The sequence below is a fragment of the Carettochelys insculpta genome, chromosome 21 (genome assembly GCF_033958435.1).
Source record: "Carettochelys insculpta isolate YL-2023 chromosome 21, ASM3395843v1, whole genome shotgun sequence".
Lineage (NCBI taxonomy): Eukaryota > Metazoa > Chordata > Testudines > Carettochelyidae > Carettochelys > Carettochelys insculpta.
The window spans coordinates 24,692,092-24,713,551 of NC_134157.1; the positions used below are offsets into that span (position 1 = coordinate 24,692,092).

The window sequence follows — 21,460 nt, forward strand, 5'->3', positions numbered from 1 at the left end:
AGTTTGATGGTGAATGTAACTTGCTCCCAGGAACGAAAATGCTGAGGTTTTAGAGAATGTGAACCCTCCAAACGAGAGAGGAGACAGGAATCAAACCATCGTCTGTCTACTTCTTGCCTTGTGTAATTGCTGTTTTCCTAAGTCAGTGTATTAATGTGTGCATGTGCTGTGCTGCAGAATGTTAAGCAGTCAGGTATTCAGAGGCAGCTTCCTTTGAGAGGAATATTTGTCTTAAAGATGGAGCTGGTAGAACCATGTTCCTTTGGGATTTCTTTTTGTGTTATCAGCTCCCAGGTTCTGTACTGAACGCTGGCTAGAATGAAGACAAAGTGAAGCAATGTGGCACAGCAAAATTTCTGAAACTGTCACAGCCAGCACAGAAACTCATCTGACTATCTACTCCTTTTGTTTTTGATTTGTAGTATGTCATAAAAATGGAAGGAGTGTCACATGCAGATTATAGGTGACTTTACAACAAAACACAGTGGTTTATTACTCGGGTCTTTTTTATGGGATGTTGGGAATTCTCATGCTGATTTCCGTAATAAGGAAGACTCTATTTTACAAGCTAACAAATCTTCAGGAACGAGTTATGCAGGTTTAAGGTGTGAGTGTTGTATCCAGGCTGTGAATATTTCCTTGCCCTAACACATACCAGGATTTAGCAGCCAGGCAATCTGGCTATGGAATATCTTAGAGTATCCCATGTCTTATCTCCCCCATGGAAATATTTGCTGGTGCGAGCCAGCTCAAATCCTAGAGCCTTGCTCATCTTCTGGACCATCTCGGTCACCTACTCATCCAGCGCACTTGCATGCTGATTGCTTATAAAATGCAGATTTTGCCTTTCTTAGTGAAAAATGGCAGAGCAATGGTCCCTGTTTGGGGGCCTACCTGGGATATCACTGGTGCACAGGGCCTGGTACACTGAGATTAACTTTACCCTGGGTGAAAAGCAGAACAGTATCTAATAGTGTCACAAAGACCACTTAAGGAAGGCCAGCTTGGTCTATGCAAACCCTGACTGGTGCCAGTGCTGCTGCTTACTTCCCCTGTATAAAACTGTGGTACGCCCACATCTTGAGTGCTGCATGCAGATGTGGTCTCCTCACCTCAAAAGAGATATATTGGCGTTAGAAAAGGTTCAGAAAAGGGCAACTAAAATGATTAAGGGTTTGGAATGAGTCCCATATGAGGAGAGGCTAGAGAGACTGGGACTTTTCAGTCTAGGAAAGAGGACAGTGAGGGGCGATATGATAGAGGTATATAAAATCATGAATGGTGTGGAGAAAGTGAATACAGAAAAGTTATTTACTTGTTCCCATAATATAAGAACCAGAGGTCACCAAATGAAATTAATGGGTAGCAGGTTCAAAACTAATAAAAGAAAGTTTTTTTTCACACAGCACACAGTCAACCTGTGGAACTCCTTCCCAGAGGACACTGTGAAGGCCAGGACTCTAACAGAGTTTAAAAAAGAGCTTGATAAATATTTGGAGGTTAAGTCCGTAGATGGCTATTAGCAAGGGGTAAGGTTATGGTGACTAGCCTTTTGTCAAAGATGGGAGATGGATGGCAGGAGACAAATCCCTTGATCATTGTCTTCAGTTCACCTCCTCTGGGACACCTGGCATTGGCTACTGTCGGCAGACAGGATACTGGGCTATACGAACCTTTGGTCTGACCCAGTATGGCCGTTCTTATGTTCACTGGATGTGGGCCTGAACTGTCAACATCTGTTGCTAGGATGAGCTGTGGGCACGAATGGTTTAGTCAGTAGGTTTTGTCCATCTTGCTAGAGTGGCAGATTATGAAGATGTTAGATTTCAACTTTAGAGTTTGAACCCCAGCACCATGTGCAAGTTCTGGGCTGGGGGAGAGGCCTCAGACCTGGCAGCACAGTTCCAAAGAGTACGGGATTAAAAAGCCGATTAAATGTGCCAGGTTGTCCTCCTCCTTTTGTGCTGCAATGAGAGGGAGCTCTCCATCCCAGCAGCCCCTTCTCCCATCACAGGCCGCATGTGTTTCAGAGTAATGAAAAGTTTAATTATGCAGCCCATATTCCTTGATGGAGCATCTTGTCTGCATATAAAGGGAGGTGCATATAAATATTGTGAATTTCTGTGTAGCTTTATTTCCCTTGCAGGCAATAGCTCCATTACAGCAAACCTGCTAGATTTCCAGCAGCAGTAAGAGAGCATTTTCCCTGGAGCTGCATGCCATGCAGAAATATTCCCGAAGAATTCCAGGAATGATTGTTCATTCCCTAGAGTGGCGTGTGCCAGCTGTACCAGCCATTCTCTAGGCTGTGGTAACAGCCTCCTCCTTTACGCAGACACACAAGCCTGTCAGCTCTTCGGAGGAGACGTTGTTGTGGGAGCACTGCAAGACTCCCACCTGGATGAGGAGGCCGCTGTGCTGTCAGACCCTGCTGGGTGTCTCCTGCCCTCAGACACATCCTGCCTGTCAGGAGGCACATGCACAGGCCTGGGTCAGTCACTAGAGGCTTGTGTCCATGACGTTTTCCAGCCCTTTCCCTAGGGAGTTCACATTCTACTCAGAGAAGTCAGAGGCTGGGAGGAGCGATTTGGTACCAAATGACTGGAAGACGGCCAGTATAACGCCAATATTTAAAAAAGGCTCTAGAGGAGACCCTGGCAATTATAGACCGATAAGTCTAACATCCGTACCAGGCAAATTAGTAGAAACACTAGTAAAGAATAAAATTGCCAGGCACGTAGAAGAGCACAAATTGTTGGGCAAAAGTCAGCATGGTTTCTGCAGAGGGAAGTCGTGTGTAACTAATCTATTAGAATTCTTTGAAGGGGTTAATAAACATGCGGACAAGGGGCACCCAGTGGACATAATATACCTAGTTATGTAAATTAGGCGGTCATGGGATAGGAGGAAAGATCCTTTCATGGATCGGGAATTGGTTAAAAGACAGAAAACAAAGGGTTGGAATAAATGGTAAATTTTCACAATGGAGGAGGGTAACTAGTGGTGTTCCCCAGGGGTCAGTCCTGGGACCGATCCTGTTCAACTTGTTCATCAATGATCTAGAAAATGAGGTAAGCAGTGAGGTGGCAAAGTTTGCAGATGACACCAAGTTGTTCAGGACAGTCAAAACCAAAAGGGATTGTGAAGAACTACAAAAAAGATCTCAGCAAACTGAGTGATTGGGCAGCAAAATGGCAAATGAAATTTAATGTGGGTAAGTGTAAGGTAATGCATGTTGGAAAAAATAACCCAAATTACACGTACTACATGATGGGGTCAAATTTAGCTACGACAGATCAGGAAAGGGATCTTGGAGTTATAGTGGATAGTTCTCTGAAGACATCCACGCAGTGTGCAGCGGCAGTTAGTAAAGCAAATAGGATGTTAGGAATTATTAAAAAAGGGATCGATAATAAGACAAAAGATATCATACTTCCCCTATATAAAACTATGGTACGCCCACATCTTGAGTACTGTGTGCAGATGTGGTCTCCTCACCTCAAAAAAGATATATTGGCATTAGAAAAGGTTCAGAAAAGGGCGACTAAGATGATTAGGGGCTTGGAACGGGTCCCATATGGGGAGAGGCTAGAGAGACTGGGACTTTTCAGTTTGGAAAAGAGGCAATTGAGGGGCGATATGATAGAGGTATATAAAATCATGAATGGTGTGGAGAAAGTGAATATAGAAAAATTATTTACCTTTTCCCATAATATAAGAACTAGGGGACACCAAATTAAATTGATGGGTAGTAGGTTCAAAACTAATAAAAGGAAATTTTTCTTCACACAGCGCACAGTCAACCTGTGGAACTCCTTGCCCGAGGAGGCTGTGAAGGCCAGGACTCTATTAGGGTTTAAAAAAGAGCTTGATAAATTTTTGCAGGTTAGGTCCATAAATGGCTATTAGCCAGGGATAAAGTATGGTGCCCTGGCCTTCAGAACAAGGGCAGGAGATGGATGGCAGGAGATAAGTCACTTGATCATTGTCTTCTGTTCTCCTTCTCTGGGGCACCTGGCATTGGCCACTGTCGGCAGACGGGATACTGGGCTGGATGGACCTTTGGTCTGACCCAGTATGGCTGTTCTTATGTTCTTATGTCCGAGGCCAGCCACTAACCAGTGCCAAAGCCAAGATTCAGTGCAGATCTGCCCCCGCCCAGCAGAGTGTCCTAATCGCTGGAGCACCATTTCCTTCTGGGGGCAGAGGCAGGGAGGGTTACATGCAACCTGTTCCTACCTTCAGCTCCAGGATAGGATTTTGTGCTTGTTTGCCAGGCCCTGTATGTGCCCAGCATAGCGAGGCCTGTGCTGTAACACACTTGTAACCAAATCCCTAGCATGTGACGACTCAACCAGTTCCACCCTCTTCTGGACAGGAGAGTGTCAGGGTTGGGCCGGGAAGAAGCCCTCACGCCCAGACACCACAGATCATAGAGCATGATATCAGCCAGCTCAGCATTGCCTTAAGCCTCCGTTCTGTGACCTCATTAACAATACAGCAGGGCCATCGGCCTCCCCACCCGTGTCAGAGCACGCTTTCAACAGAATCCTCCATTCTGTTTGCCACTTGGCATTCAACTAAAAGACTAGCAAGAGTCTAATTGGTAATGTGAGCATCTAATATTAATCATTCTTTTAAAATTGACAAGGGAGGCTGTTCATTTAACCATTTAATTGCTACAGGGGTTTGTAGACTGCTGTTTGCAAACGTTTTGATGAAGAAATTGTAAATCTACTAGAGTTTAAAATCTTAATTTTCTCCAGAAATATTTTTCCTTGTTCTCCTGTTTGTAGTCAATTCTCCAGAGTGTAGTCACATGAAATGTTCTTTAAATGAACATATTTGCTAACTGGCATGATTTCAGTTTTTAAAACATTGGTTCCAGCAATTAGGCATTTTTTCAGTTCCCAAATGACTAGAGAAATTCGTCTTGATTATAATTGCTCTTAGCCACGCATATCTAATTTGTGTCTTTTTAAGTGTTAATTAGTAAACAGTTTGAGCTGACATCTTTATGTGTTTGTGTGTTGAAAAATGAGGCTTATTGCTTATTTAGCTTGGGGCTGATAGTGCTAGCTGTGACATCATGACATTGAGGTAAAATTAATGAAGACATGTTTGCCAATTAAAAAGCTTTCGTGGAGAAGACGACTCCTTGACACCTCCTCCCTTGCACCATTTGAATATGGGAGCTGTGTGCCATCGATCACTTTCTTTATAAGGTGAATGAGGCAGGAGTTCCTTATGGTTTAGGCATCTAACTACTTTTCTGAGTTGCCTGGGGAGCAAATTTCCTTAGTCCAGGATTGCATGGTTTCGTTTTCCTTCTTTTTAACTGCTCTTTGTAAAGGTTAACTCTAAAGAACAGCAGGTTTGGCCACAAAGTAATTTGTGGTCACGTAGCACCATCTACTGATGTAATTTTTTATTGCAGGAAGAGAAAGACTTGCGGCTTCTGGGATTAGATCAGTAGTGAGATGGTGGTGTGGAGTAGTGAGGAGGTGGTATGGGTGCTGGAGCCCCATAGTGCTGGACTCAAAGCAAGCATAGAACATACACCATCCCTACCTGAAGCCTCCAGGATTGTGATTTCTTTGTCCAAAAGACAGCAGCTGTACCCAGGAGAGCCCTGCCTAGAGGGGCTTACAGTCCCCTGACATGGTGAAGGCTGTTTGCAATCAGACTGCTCTGGCACAAGCCCTAGGTCTCCTTCAGCCAGCGGAGCCACCGGGCACTTCCAAGCTCTGTGCTGCGCACTGCAGGCTCCAACAGACATGTCTGATTGGGGGTCCATGCCACCCTGCAGGCCTGCACATCCCAGGCTCTGGCCAGCTGAGCCCCTGGGCTTGGCCTAACCTCAGAGCCCAGCGAGACACTTCGGAGCTCCATGACAGGCACTCTCCTCCCACCTTTGCCCTCGACTGGCGTGGCTCACTGTGCCTGGAGGAGCTGGCCCAGTATGAGCTCTGACAGGGCCAGGCTTGGCTTCCTTGCCTAGGGGATGTGAACAGCTCCCCTCTCTAGCAGCACAGGCCCAGGCAGGTGCACAGGAGACCTCTGGGAAGTGGGCAGGACACAGACAGACAGTCGAGGTGATTTAAGTACCCTTCGCTTTTTGAGCTATGAGCCGTGTCCTCTTAGCACCCAGCCTGGTGCATTGCTGGTGGCTGTGGATAGGAGGAGCCATAGACCCTCCCCCATGCTCAGAACACTGGCCTTTCGAGCAAGTACAGCTAGAAAGGAGGCTGAGCGCCCCTGGATCCTGCTTGCCCCTTAGCAGCCCTCCGCAGCTCCAGGTGTCCCCCACCCCGGTGGCTTGTGGCCTGGTGCCCCAGTTCTGAGTTCACCTTGTTAAGGGGACCTTGACCCAGAGGAGCAGGCTGCATGCTGCCTTTCTGACCACGAGTAGCAGCTGGGAGGGAGGGGTGGGATCGAGGCAGTGGGCTCAGTGGAGCTGGGCCAGTTCCCCAGCACTGAGCATGCCCGGCTTCACAAACCCGGCAACACCCTGTCCCAGAGCGTCCCCTTGTGTGTAGATGCGAGCGGCTCTGCTGCTGGACGCACGCGGGTGTAGGTGCGGGGCTGTAATTAGGTGGAGCAGCTGCCTCTGTGCAGCTCACAGGAGCAGCATTTTAATGTGGCCTTTGGGAGCTGCTTCCTCCCCGTCTCCCAGTGAAGATGTTGGTTGTCTCCTGACAGGCCAGCATGCCCCAGGGCCCAGCCCAGTGCTGTCCAAATGCACAGTAAGAGGCAGCCTCGGGTAGGTCCACGTTGGAAAGCTGTTTTTTTGAGGAAGAGAAGAGCTACGGGCTGCAAGATACAGACTCGGAGTAGCTGCCTGGGCTGAGGGGAATTGGCCATGTAGCCATAAGCTGGTGGACAGCATGTGATGACCAAAGAGGGCCAAAGCCATTTGCCTCAGCCTGTGCCCCGTGGTTTCCTGGCTGAGTGCTGCCAGCAGCTGACCACCTAGGAGGTAGAGGTGGGGTTGTGAGTACAAAGGTTTTGGGCCTTTCCCAAGTACCCCTCTGTTAGGCCACCCGGGGTGTCTCCTACCCTCAGACACATCCTGCCTGTCAGGAGGCACGTGCAGAGGCCTGGGTCAGTCACCAGAGGCCTGTGTCCATGACATTTTCCAGGCCCCATCACCAGGGCAGCAGGTCCCATGCTGGTTCCATGCGTGCATTCACCAGAGGTCAGCAGCTCATGGATACAAGGTGTTTTCTACCCAGGGTGGGGAGTGGGGAAGGTGCACTGGAGCAGCCCTCCCTGAAGGGCAGAGTTCCCTGAGTCGCTCAGAGGGGCTGTGCCAGGGAAGGGGAGCCACTATTCATCCAGGCTCCTGCTGTCCTTCTGACCTGAGGGCATGAAAGGCACGATTGACCTGGAAACACTCCAGAGCCAGGCATGAGGAACCGAGCTGCAGCATCATGGTTTCAGTGACTATTACCCCTCTGCTTCCTGGAGCAGGAGGATGCTGTGGCACTGTCTCAGCTGAGCTCGCCCATCCAAGTCAGAGTAGGAAGCCCAGGGAGAAAGGATTGAATTGCCAGATTCCAGTCGCCCCTGTCAGTACCCTCTGCTCTGCAGCAACACTGGCATGGCTCTCGCAGCAATGCTGCTGAGCGAGGGGTGTACTTTGCGTGAGTTGTGTTTTCTAGTCAGGCCCGAGGCTACATTAGGGAGAGTGGCCGGTTGGTGTAAATCTTAAAGGATTTCATTTCTCCTCCTTCCATACGTGTTTTGGTTGAAGGAGGAGGGCTGCGTAAGCTTATGTGACGCGGTGCCTAAAGACAAAGGAGCATTTGCTCTGGACTAAGTGGTCTGGAATGGCATCTTTATCAACCACTCGCTTGGTTACTTTGGAGAGGAATGTAGGAACGACCCCGGTGACCAGAGCGAGGCCTGAGGGAAGGACAGGCAGAACTCCTGGGTTGTAATCCTAACCAACACTTGCACGCATGACCTAGGGCCAATTTCTTACACACTCTGTGCTGCGTCTTACACATCTGTCCAACAAGCATGATCGTTCTTATGCCAAATATCAACTTATAATTGCATACAGATCCTGGGCTGAAAGATGCCACAGAATAAATAACACAGCACTTCCAAGTCTCCAAGTAGCTGTGGCGGGCGTGTGTGAACTATGCTTTGCCACAAGGTGGCAGTGTTACCCTGCGAGAAAACCTCTGCGCTCTAATGGGCAGGCACAGGGCATTCCTGGGGTTAACGCTGGCTGGGAGGTGCTGATGACCAGAGGTTCACTGGGGGATCCCTGCCACCCGCAAGTCCACAGGAAAGGCCCTGGGCTGTGGCTGTTCTTGCTGTTGGAAGCTGGATATTTGACAAGGAAGTGCAGCACCATCTGGTCTGTGCAGGCAGAGCATCTCTGGAGACCAGTGCCCAGCCAAGCACCTACCAGTCAAAGCAACCCCGTCAACAGTCACTATGGGTGCCTGAGCAAACCGCTGCCCAGAAATGGCTGCACTGGGATAGCCTGCGAAGCTGTCAGCAGAAAGCAGCCTTTCTGCCATGCCTGCACATTGTAGCAGGTGCCCAACCAGGGTTGCACCTGTGCCTGGGAAAGGCGGTGGCCAAGCCCTCAGGCCCCCTGCAGAGTGTGCTGGCTTCATGGGCAGTGGGATTTCCCATGGGCGTGCTCGTGTTCCAGCTTAAACCTGCTTTATTTCTATTTATTTTATATCGATGCAGAGCAATCTGAGCTAACTGACATACACGCCACTCGGAGTGAAAGAAGTGTGTATGCTCACAGGGCAGCATCTCTCTTACACCAGCTTAATTAAGCTGGTGCAAGTGTGTGTATCGACGTGCAGAGGGGAGAAGTACTTCTCCCTGGCTGCTTTATGTGATGGATACACGTTCACATTTACCTCTGCACAGGCCGCAACAGGATGTGGAGGAAGGAATTCCCTGCATTTCTACTGACAGTCTTTATTCTCGTCCCCCTGGCCATGCCAGCATTACTCTGGGAGCTTGGCTATGGACCAGTTCTTGAAAGTGCTGCAGAGCTTCTGTTTCCACATCTTGAGAACTACTTTTCACTTGATTCCTTCATACAGGCCTGAATTATAATGTTAGCAACAGTGGAAGAATCCGCAGGGCTTGGCACACGCCCCTGCTTCCTTGCAGCTTACAGGGCTGGTGTGTAATTGAAGAGACGACAAGTGTGAGGTCTCTGGACTAGCCTGCTGTTGGGCAGCATCCTGTGGTGGCCCCCTCTGGCCAGGGCGCTGGGCAGCACTGGGGGGAGCAGGGCATGGCCAGGCTGGGACAAGCTCTGAGCAAGGGCCAGTGAGGGCTTGCGTGGTGACCCAGGGCACATCACTCACCTGGATACTGGGTGTCCCTCTGCACCAGCAGCTCTGGGTACTGCACTAGGGGAGAGGTGGGGTGTCGTGTGGTCCCATTTCACCCTGCACCGGGTGATGAGAAAGACAGGTCTGAGGCCAGGGCTCACAGGCTGCTCTCCAGCTCCCGTGCGCATCCGGTGGCCTTGGCACACTCCCTTGCACGGTTGTGATGCCTGTCTTGGTCTCTCTTTGTCTCCCTCTCCAGTACGACTACAGCTTCAGGACCGAGCAGAGTGCTGCGGCCCGGCTGCCTCCCAGCCCCACTAGATGTCAGCAGACACCGCAGTCCTGAGGAGCGAGTGCCAGCGCAGTGCAGGTGCACAGTTACTACTGACAGAGGCTGCTGGAGCTCTCCTTGGCCGAGAGGATGCTTGTAACGCCTCGCCGTGCCTCCCTCCCCGTGCCTCCCCCATGGCTTGTGCCTCTTGTGTCTGCGATTTGGACTGTGTTTTTAACCCTGGCTGTCCAGCGCTCTCCTCTGACAGCCCTGCCAGGGTGATTCCTGGTCATGAATCCCTTGGAGTTTGACTAATGGCTTCTACCTACTGCACAGCACCTGCAGCGTGCTTCCTGAAACAGGCTGGAGGTCAGATGCTGCAGGCCGTGAGCCTCCAGCTCGCGTAAGCAGGAGGATTCCCAGCAATGAGCTCTGCTAGGGACTGAGGATTAGGTTAACAATAAAGTCGTTAGCCAGCAGAGCATGAAATGCACCAGTTCCCATTGGGAATGCAGCATAATCTGTCCAGCAAGGTTCTCCAGCTTGTGCAGGGTCAGAAAACCATCAGGTCAGCACCCTGGGGCATTTCAGACTCCTTTGGTTAGCAAGCTATGCCCTGATGGCAAACCGTTCATCTGCCTTCTCCATGTCCAGATGGCACAACAGCTCTTCTGTGCCAGGAGATGCCAGAGGCCTTCATGGCTTGTTGTCACTTTCAGCTCATGTGGCCAGGATCACTCGTTTGGTTCCACTTAGGGCTCTGTCTCAAGTTGCTGGCAAAGGAGAATAGCAGGAAGAGCACAGGGACCTCAGAGGCACCTCTGCCTGGCCCAAAGAAGCTGTGTGCCCCTTGCTGGAAGTAGAGGGCCATGGCATATGTTAACTAGCTCTCTCTGACCTGGGTATGGATGGCAAGCCAGCCAGAGCTCTGCAATGCCATCCCAGCTTCTCCCAGCCACCGGGAGCTGTGCCATGGCACCTGCCCAGGAAGCGGGCATTGGAATCTGCTCATTACTTAGGCAGTTTTCAAACATGTGCCCCTGCAAGCTGCTGCCATGGAAGAGACTTGTGTGCCCTGTCCCTGCACACTTCTTCACACGGGACGGGAACTGCTAAAGCCTGACCATGTCACACAAAGCTGAGATAGTTCTACTGGGCAAGTGCGTGATTCATTACATCCTGGCCTCAGCATGCTTGTGACTGGAGTCCCTGGCTCGCTCTGGAGTCCAGTGCACACCTTGGTGAAGTCTCTTGCTGTAATAAGTTATTTAGAAGCATTTGTCTGAGCTCTGTGCTGCTTTTCACATCTGCTGTGGAACAAAGCTACGTTGCAGCAGCAAAGCGCTATTTTTAAAAGTAAGTGTTTAAAGTGTGCAACTTCCTGTTGTGTCAAAGACAGGTTGTCTTACCCTATGAGAATGCAGCTGCCACCGTAAGAAACGCTGGTATTGTAGCTCTGGGCTGGGTTGTTGAGACCGGCTTTGTGCTGCTTTTGACTTTCCTACATTCTCTCGTCTAAGCAAATGTTGACTATGAGTAGGTTTTGTACTGTTGGGTTGTGTGTTTTGTATTTGTACATATGTAACATATTTCTTGTCCAATGATCCATTTCTGGTTTCAAAGCACTGCATTGTGTTGCTGGGGAAACCACCCAAACATTCTGGGTAGAACCCGATTCCAAGCCCTTGCCTTGGCTCACCAGACCAGTCTCCCTTTCACTAGCTGCCTCTGAGAGCCCAGCGCTGGGCTGGGAGAATGGGCACATAGGGTTATAAAATAGTCAGGTCTGAGCACAAAAATCAAGGCCTGTAATATTCAGCAGCATCTGGCACAGGCCCAAGTGATTCCCAGAGGGGCTCCTTTCTTCTAGAGTTCCAAGAAGCCTCTGGTGCAGGAGAGCAAAGCCAGCTTTTACTGCCTCGCTGTGCAGGGGCTGGGTGGATCGTGCCGACATCAGCCAAGGAACATCTCAGAGGGTCTAATACACAGCCTGGTCATTCTGCTCAGGGTCACTTCATGTTCAGAGTCACGCCACACTGCACTTGCTTGTCCATGCCATCCACCTTGGGTGTTTCTGGCCTCTTGGCTGTCTGTAATTTGTTCCATTGCTCATTGTAGCAGCAGTCTGTAGTTGCCTCCTTGGTGGAGGGCAGCTTTGTGGATGTTAGAATGGATAGGTCAAGGTTTTCTGCAATGTGTGTCAGAGCATCAGGGTGAGGGTTAGTGTAAGAGAAAGCTGCCCCTCCCCACACACACAGACACTGGAGAACTGGGAGATCTGATTTAATACCAGGGTAGCTAGAGCACGGTCCACAGTTCTGCCTTGTAGCTCTACCAGAAGATGGTGGCGTCTGCTGTGAGGAGCTGTTGTCTCAGTGGACAGCTCCTCTTTGCTCCAGGGGAGGGCAGGCCCAGCAGCTCCATTGCAGATGCATTTCACTGAGCAGCCGAGGCTGCTAAGGGCAGTCAGTCAGCGCTACTCTGCGCCGCTCTCAGCGGTTATCAAACACTGATCGATGCTTGGGGCCAGGGAGCGCTTCCTTAGCAGCCTCAGGAATCTCGGCCCGAGGCTGCAGCATTCCGTTCAGCAGATGGAGCCAGAAAAGCCGCCCCGCTTTGGTGCAGCTGGAAGGGTGAGGCTGCTGGTTAATGCACATTTGAAGCTTTGATGTCCTGTTTGCAGGAGTGACTTAGGGCGTCTCCCTAACACGGCTCTCGTAGAAACTAGTTGACGTGAACGGCTCAGTGAGAGCAAAGTTCAGTTTTCGTCGGCAGAATACTGGATAGCTCCCGGTGTTGATGGGGTCTCTAAGTGGGACAAGTATTTGTACAGTGTAGGCTTCATTCCGGCCCGCTCCCAGTCCAAACAGTGTCTCAGGACTGCCTCTGCAACAAGAGACTGAAAACGAACATTTGAGCTTCACATTTGTGTTCTTGTGCAGCTTGGTAGTGACACATCAGCTGAAGACCTGCACAAGCATGTAAGGCAAATGGGGGTTGGTGGCTCAGGAGACAGGATGGCTGGTCAGAGTCTCTGTTGCTCTCAGGCCTACTCAGATGGCTGTGAATCTTTCCTTAGACAAGTGGGCTCAGCGTGCAGAGCAGGAAGCAGTGATCATGCTCACAATATTGCTTTGGACTATAAGCAGATTGACAAGGGTGCAGGTGATTTCCTTTGGAACTCTTTCGATATGAAGCAATTTCCCACTCTGGCTCTACAGACCTGAGGCCAATAGGGATCACATTGGTATTTCAATAGGCACATCTTAATTGTCAAACAGTAATTTTGTTATTGAAAATACCTCCATGCAGGGTGGCCCTGGTTCCTAGTGGTTATTGCTCTCCACTGGCAAATAAAGGAGCTGCCATGAATTTCCCATTGCTTGTCTGACACCCCATGCATTGGCCCACCCAGTCCCAGGGGTGGGCATATGTTTGCTGCTCTGCAGGGACCTACAAGCGACTGGGGTTGGTGGACTTGTCAGGAGAAGGGGTGAGGGGATGTAAAAGAGGCGGGCTGGTTCCTCCTACTTGTAACTTCCGTGTCTTCAATGCCCCAGGTCTATCCTCAGAGATGCTAAGGAGGGTGCAGCTGCCATTGGGGAAAGGACAACATTAATTTGCCAAATAAGCCTAGAGTCTCCTCACACTGCCCCTAAGCCAGTGCTGGGAATGCAGGGTTTGCTGTCAGTCAGATGAGGTATTAGTAGTGCCGTGCCCATTGCAAAGGGAGAACTGCAGGTAATGTGTTCAGTAGTTCCTGGGTCAGCCAGGTAACTAGCTTGTGAAATCCCGTGTAGTAGTAATAGAGAGAAGGGCTTAGTCCTAGAGTAACGTAGCCTGTGAACATTGTGGTAGATGCTTGTGTGTTTGGTTAGCTGTTACCTTGCCCCTGTCTTGCAGCCATATTCATGTGGAATTAGACTGGTGCTAGTCCTCCTTCTATGGCTTCGGCCTGTGACAGCTGGTCACTCTGAGCATGTGCTTTGTAGGGCCAGTCATGGCCCCGCTGTGCTGACTGGAGGTCAGTATTCTATGGCGCTCGGTTATTTGGGTTTTCACCAGTTGCTGAATTTGTCAAACCCCAAATTGATGAAGACAGGCAGCCAACCGGGCCTCCTCAGGCCACCACTTCACAGTTTGGCTCCCTCTGCCCCATGCTCCTTCACCCTTCCTTTCTGCCCAGCTCTCCCATGCCCTGCATCTTCAGACTCCGCTGCCTATGAGTTACATTTCTGTGCCAATTGCTTATGGGGCTAGATGTGCTCCAGTGGCCCCATGGCGCGGCAGCTGTATCCACTCCAAGTGTCTGCTCACCTCAGAGCTTGGGCAGGCTTCTCACCAGCAGTCAGCAGCAGGATCCTGACTGGTTGGTTCAGCTGCGGCCGGAGCCACCATCTTGCTGGAAAGTGCCATAATGGGTGGGAGTGAGGGATAGACATGGCTGAGAGCCTAACTCCGAGCTGCTCTGCTGTAGAGCTAATGCAGATGAAGAATAACCATCATAAACATTAGTTTTTATAACATCAAAGTCATTGTTGAGTCAAATGGTATTGGATTTGTAGTCCCTTGCCCTGAGCAGCAGAGGACAAACAGCTTTGCAGGATGGCTGCCTCCTGCCACTGGCTTTACCCCTTCAAACGTGTGCAAGGGCCTTGAGTGATAGTTTACTGGTGAATTCTCATCCCATGCTGCTGAGCAGGATATTTCCTGCTTTCCATGGGGTGAGGCAGGTCCTGTTCCTGACGCTCCTCCAGGGTTTATTGTCCCCATGAGTTTCACATCACACACATAGGGCCGAATCTGCCCTGTGCTGAAGGTCTACATGTTCTCAAAATAGCTCAAATGGGACGTAAGTGGTGCCTAAGTCTTCTCTGAGTCCTCTGCTTAGGTCTGAATTCCACCCGCTGCAGAGGGTGTGTTTGTATTGTTGCATTAACTATTACCTCAGCCTGCGAGCCTTGAAGAACCCTTGCAAGACGCTGCACTCACTCCATGTGGCAATGAAGAGAGAAGATAACAGGACACACGTCAGCACTGGTAATTCTGAGCCATACAAGTCAAACACAGCTGTCGATCGGGGCAGCGCAATGCTGCGTGACTTAATGTGTTCATTTGATACAGGGAACCCAAGCTGGCTGAATTTTTCTTAGTTGTCTGTTGTGAAGAGAATTCTTAGCAGCAGCAACTTTAGTTGTTATGTCACAGAAATGGGAAAGCAAAACCTTTTATGTGGTTGTAAAATGTTTTTAAGATGCTGCGTTCTTGTTAGGATATTGGAAGTGAATTTACTGTGCATTAATCTGATGAATGTTATGACTTTTTATATTTATTTTAGATCGCCCTCCTGTATTTTACAAAGGGAAGTTTCATTGTGTGATAACTTAGTCTGTATTCTTAATATAATTTGCTAAATAAAAATTTGTTTTAACCAGCTTGCCTTCCTGGATAGTTTTTTGAAAAATACATTCTGGAAGAAACTTCATATGTCCTTAGGGGTTTAGTATTACTCTATTTGAGTTTTTCATTGTATGCTAACTCCTGCTGCAAAAACTCCCATCATCTTTGATGTGCTGAATATGTTGGCAAATAGTGAACATTTGTTCAATCAGTAAAAATTGTAACCCCCTGAGATAATGTAGCAACACTCTATTTCTGTAAGCACCAGGTACTTTTACAATCCACTGTGTCAGAAGCAAATAATTTTCTCCTTTTGAATATAAATGTACTGTGTGTTTTTAATATAAGGTGTAGGTACTGCTATTAGTAACTGGAGCAATTTCCTTTCAAATATATGCTATGTGTATGTAACTCACTTTAAAGATGACTAATAGGGATTAAGTATCAGAGAGGTAGCCATGTTGGTTTGCATCTTCGAGAACAACATTATCAATATCTGACTTGTTTTTTCCTCTGTTGATACATACTACCGATAATGGGCCATTTCCACATTGACTGAATAGACCTTGTCAGCTCTGGACCTCCCTTTTACTGGGACCCCACTCTTTCAATACCCCTTTGAAACCGCCCCCCATCCATGCATCTGATGAAGCGGGTCTTTGCCCACAAAAGCTTATGCTCCAAAATATCTGTTAGTCTATAAGGCGCCACAGGACTTCTTGTTGTTCTATAGGGATTAAGTATCAGAGAGGTAGCTGTGTTAGTCTGTTTCTGCAAAAATGAGTTCTGTGGTGCCTTATAGACTACCAGATTTATCAGAGCATAAGGTTTCGTGTGTCACATGCATCTGATGAATGGGTGTTTGCCCACAAAAACTTATGCTCTGATAAATCTGTCTCATTGTTCTAATAGGTTTGCTAATTTTTCAGTGTCATGTGTTGCTAGCAGGTGTCAGCTTTGAGGCTTTTACATAAAGATATGGATTTTGTTTGTAGGTTTCCTATTCATAGAATGTCATGTACAAATACCTCATTGCACAATTATACTCAAATACTTTGTTTTCAAACTGACAGGTGGAGCATTTGGTGTTGCTGAACAGCAGGCGGTCTGAATTTTTAAATTTGTTTGAGTTGAAGATGACAATCCAGCTGCTGATTGTAAATTTTCGAAAGTACCTTGAGGGCCAAATTCTGCCATTATTAGTTAAACAAAACTGCTGTGGGTGATTCAGCTAGAAGGGTTCCAGCATTTCTAAGAACAAGGTTGGGGGAAGGGGGTTGCTTGGTAATACGAAAGTCTTGCAATCATTTTGTTTATCGACAGGATGTGGAACAGGCATTTGAAGCTTGGTGGTAGGTTGGTGCCTTAGGATTAAAGCAGTGCCTTTTCCCCATCCCTGTGGGTTACAAGCCTCTGACAATTATCTTGTGCACATGCTTTTTGGAGCCTTTTTAAAGACTGGCAGCAAATCCTCTGACCATTCCATCTGTACTGAGCATGCTTCCCTGCGACAGAGGGCATGAGAGAACTCTGGCATGGAGCTGCAGAGACAAACGGGTTATCCAGTTTTACCCTGCCTTGTTGCTGGGGGTGATTGTGGTGGTGGGCCCCAGAGCTGAGAACAGGAAACTCAGTTGCACTGAGTGCATTGCAGGGCCAGTTGCACACATGAGCTGCGTCTACACATGCACGCTACTTCGAAGTAGCGGCACCAACTTCGAAATAGCGCCCGTCGCGTCTACACGCGTCAGGCGCTATTTCGAAGTTAACTTCGACGTTAGGCGGCGAGACGTCGAAGTCGCTAACCTCATGAGGAGATAGGAATAGCGCCCTACTTCGACGTTCAACGTCGAAGTAGGGACCGTGCAGACGATCCGCGTCCTGCAACGTCGAAATTGCTGGGTCCTCCATGGCGGCCATCAGCTGAGGGGTTGAGAGATGCTCTCTCTCCAGCCCCTGCGGGGCTCTATGGTCACCGTGGGCAGCAGCCCTTAGCCCAGGGCTTCTGGCTGCTTCTGTGGCAGCTGGGGATCTATGCTGCAGGCACAGGGTCTGCAACCAGTTGTCAGCTCTGTGTACCTTGTGTTGCTTAGTGCAACTGTGTCTGGGAGGGGCCCTTTAAGGGAGCGGCTTGCTGTTGAGTCCGCCCTGTGACCCTGTCTGCAGCTGTGCCTGGCATCCCTATTTCGATGTGTGCTACTTTGACGTGTAGACGTTCCCTCGCTGCGCCTATTTCGATGTTGGGCTGAGCAACGTCGAAGTTGAACATCGACGTTGCTGGCCCTGGAGGACGTGTAGACGTTATTCATCGAAATAGACTATTTCGATGTTGGCTGCACGTGTAGACGTAGCCATGGTTCCCAAGCTGGAGAGCGTATACAGCTGGATCCTTTGGGACATCTGCAGCTGTCCTCCCAAGCTGGCTCTTCTGTGTGCTTGATGCACTCAACCACAAGTGGCAAGGAGGAGTGCAAAGGGGGAAGCAGCCAATGGCAATGGGTGACAGTCAGGACAGGAGTAAAGGAGATGAGTGGTGGGGAAAGCCTGTAATCACTAGCTGCACTCCCCTTCAGAAGGTGGAACATTCCCAGGATTCCTGAGACTCAACCTCCATCCAGCAAATGTCTGTGAAATTCACTGGCAAAATGTGTCTCTCATCGCCCTGTCCTGGTTGAGCCACATGGATAACAAACTGCAACTGCTGCCCATGACTCGGTCAGCTCAACAGCAGAGGTTTGTACGATGGCTCTACAGGTTCAACATGCGGATTACTCGTGCAAGGCTAGTAAGGGTCTACAGGAAGGAATTTCTGAGTGAGAGAATCAAGTTGCTTTCTTTAAAACCTTAGAAATGATACCCAAAAAACCTGCTAAAGTGGAAAAATCAAAACGTCACAAATTGGGACAAGTCAGAATTTAGGGACTCTGTGGAAAAAGTGAATCACGTGAATCATCTCTCTGTCTCACGTCATTTGGCATGCCCCAGCTGTATTTCGTTGGAGCTCTGCCATGTGAACACTTCCAGAGCAGAGTCTCCTCATTCACTGCAAAGTTTAGTGACCTCAAAATCCTTGTCATCAAAAACGCTATTACAAAGCAACCCAAAGGGGGCCAAAGGAAGGTTGCACAGGGAGCCATAAATCTGGCATTTCCAAACTTATCAGAGTTTGGCATTGCTATTGAAACCATCTTATATTGTGGGCTCTCCGTGTCATGTGCGTGTGTCATGCAGACCTCAGTCCTGCACTGAAACCTTTTGCTGTACTGGGATTAGCACTAGTGCAGTTCACAATAACTTGGCCCATTGGGAAAGCTCCTGCCACACTATGCAAAGGTTTCTATTGGCCAAAGTGGCATGTTGCATCCTACTCAGTGTGGTGCATGCTCAATGGAAGCATAAGTTGAGCACCTGGGAGCACTGTGATCTTGGGGTGAGCTTGCTTTCTGGAATGGTGACAAGCTCAATCAACAGGAATTCGCTAAATCCAAACTTTCAACCTCCCTCCCATTCCCTGGTCACTGCTTCCTCCCAGCGCATAGCAACTTGGCAGCATTGCAGGTTTTCATCACCCAACGGCCACCCGCAGAGCCACTCTCCATTCCAGTGTTTCCTGTTTGGAACTGGACAGACCCAGGGAGTCCAGTCTCCAGGTGGGTTCCTGCCAGAACCTGAGATCTCTCTCTAGGCCAAGAGCAGCTCTAATCAGCTCAGAGCTCCAGGGCCTTTTTACAAATGTTATAAACTGGAATTCTGCAGCACTGCGTAATTAACTCGAAACAACAGCTCTGCTTTCAGTTAGGGACCATGCCCAGGTCTGACAGTTTCCCACACTGCTTCACAGAGTGGGCTGCCCTTGGCTTGTTGACTGCCCCAGTGAAAACTGGTTTGCTCACACTAGAGGCATATGGCTGGGGTGGACACTGAGGAAGGGCAGTGGGACCAGTGTTCCTGTACCTGGGTGCTTGGGCAGCTGCCCAGGAAAGATACAGGTGCTGCCCAGCTGATTAGCAGAGCGCCCACAGCCGGCAGTCTGTGTTTCTATTGATGGTGCACGTCAGCACATGTCTCAGTGCATGTAGCAAAATGTATTCCATCCATTAATGGGGAAAAAAAATCAAGGGAACCCTGGTGGAGACTGGGTAGTGGAAAACATTTCCAGAGGCGAGCGTGGTTTGATGATTGGCTCCTGAAGGGAAAGGGGGAAGCCCCATTGCTGGACAGTGGTTGGAACAAGAGATCTGTGGTATGGAGCAGCCTGGCCTTGCTGGGGGAGGGAGCAATGGGTGCTAAGGTTGCCTTTCTCAAGCTGAGCTGATCAGATTTCATAGGGAGCGGAATGGAGCCAGCTCTGGAGATGTCCTGACCCCAGCAGAGCAGCTGTGCTGCCTCATGAGCGTAAATACTGCTGGACATGTCCTTGTGGCTGGAGAAGACACTTCCCACCCCAGATGGCCTCCCCGGGAAGGTGACTTCAGGGTCACACATTGGATGGGGCTCGGAAGGAAACAGGGCTGCCCCTTGAGCCTGTTGCCAAAGGGTCCCAGCTCTGGTGTGGGAGTACCATGGTGCCAGGGAGGCAGGAGGGACGGTGACACTAGGTAGTAGCTATGGTGATATAGGCCAAGAACTTGGTGCCTATATCTCGTCCCTTGCCCCAAGGACTAGGAGCACTGCAAAGACGTCAGATGCCGCCACAGAGGAATGGGGAGCCCCGAGTCCCGCCAGCAACTCCTGCAACAGAGGCACAAGAGTGGGATGGAGGTTTACCATGAGCAGAGGCAGAACAGTTTTTGGCACTGCAATGAACTAGGGCCTCCAGGAGGATTTCTTTCCCCCAGGGGCCCACAGCTGGGCAAGTGGCATCCCCATCCCCAGCTGTTGTTACACACATGCCAGGTCTGTGTATTGTGTGGGTGGGAACAACAAAGGCCGCCAGCCAGGCACTGGCCACAATCTCCCCTGCCCAGAGGAGATCTCCTTTGCTAGCGTACCCTGCTAGCCACAGTGGCCCTCCCCCTGGGCTGGCACTGTCTGGCATTGGGACAGCGTGGTGGGTGGATAATGAACGTCTGCAGGGCCCTCAGATCAAGTGGAGCCTTCCCCTTGTCACCAGGCAGGGGGTGAGCTCTGGAGCAGCCTGGCCAATGTGCCAGGGCTGACTCGGTGGGCACAGGGTGTGATGGAGTTGGGGGAGTGCATGTGTGAGTCAGGCTGGATGTGAGAGGCAAGCAGAGCAGTTCCCAGTGGCTAAGGATGACCCTGGGGCTACAACTGGCAGGTAACACCTCTGCCCTGAACAAAGAGGAGGGAGGAGCCGAGCTGGGTTTGAATCGGGGGCGGCAGTTGAGGCTAGGCTAGGGGAAGAGAGAGCTGGAAGGCAGCCAGCCTGAGGAGGGGGAAGGCTACACCCCAGAGGAGCACCCCTCGGGGTCTTCTCCCCAGGACGGGTTGGAAGGACTGTCTCTGACTGCTGTACTGACGCTTCTGTGAGAAACTGGGCATCTGTTGCCTAATAAACCTCCTGTTGTACCTGCTGAGTGAGAGTCACTCCTGCCAGCGGACGGGGTGCAGTGCAGGGGGACCCCTGAACCCCATCACACAGGGTGATCAGCCTGTTTCCATTGCATGGCCAGTGTCTGCAGCTCATCCTGGCAGTGCAGCCGTTGGCTGCAGAGTCAGTGCACAGCCAGGAGGCTGACAGCAGAGATTAACTGAGAGTGCATCCCAGGCTTTAACTCTCTCCTTTTAGCAGCTCCAGCCCACCTGATGGGTGTCTGTTATACTGGCCATCAAAGGAACATGTGTATGTTCAGGGGCAGCAGCAAAACTCCAGCCTCGGGGCCTGGTGAAAACAGCTGCATCAGAGCAGGGAGGTTTGCAAGGCACGCCACAGACAGAGGTTTGCCTTTCAGACTAGAAATTTGTGTCTAAACTGTGCCCAGCCAGACTGGGTAAATTATAGCCTGTGGCTTCTCCTTTCTCCCCACTCCCTCTTGCTAGCTCTAATATTTAGTCATCTTTGAATTATCACAGATGCTCCTAGCAGGACTTTTAGAAAGTCCCTTTTCAAACTAGCAACACTTGCCCCACCAAACAATAAGAAACTTCATCTTAAAGTTGCCATGGGCACCTCCCTGGGCCCGGTGTGACCATGGAGGCCGGTGGGAGGAGGTGGAGATGGGATGGACGGGATGTGAAGCACAAGTAGCCTGTCCCATGTTTGAGTTCTTCCCCCTGGTTTGTATGAGTGCTTAACTTGAGACCTGCCTTAGAAAGAGCACTGTGCTCAGGTACTGACTGCTGCCCTCAGAGCATCGCCAGGGAATTAGCTCCTGCTATTTTCAATGGCCTGGCCCTGGAGCCTTTCAGAGGGGGAGGTTCTGCATTTCTGGGACAGAAACATATAAGGTTCTTATCTGAATGGCTGTGCCAGAGAATCTTGCAGCCATGTCTCCCGAGTCCAGAGGGC

At 49.9% G+C, this 21,460-nt stretch overlaps 1 protein-coding gene across 11 annotated transcripts in view; it reads left to right on the forward strand.

Moving 5' to 3' along the window:
• MVB12B (multivesicular body subunit 12B) overlaps nt 1-15,025 on the forward strand; it is a 108,934-nt gene extending 93,909 nt beyond the window's left edge. For 6 of the 11 annotated variants that reach the window (XR_012648353.1, XR_012648354.1, XR_012648361.1 and 3 more), the window contains one exon: nt 9,580-9,592. Coding sequence is in view for 5 of the 11 variants with exons in the window: in XM_075015552.1 (XP_074871653.1) it covers nt 9,580-9,666 (87 nt within the window). In the remaining 6 variants the exon portion in view is untranslated. Of the gene's footprint in view, nt 1-9,579 lie in introns of all 11 variants that reach the window. The other 5 variants (XM_075015552.1, XM_075015546.1, XM_075015549.1 and 2 more) reach the window with 1 other exon arrangement.
• Nucleotides 15,026-21,460: the final 6,435 nt, after the last annotated feature.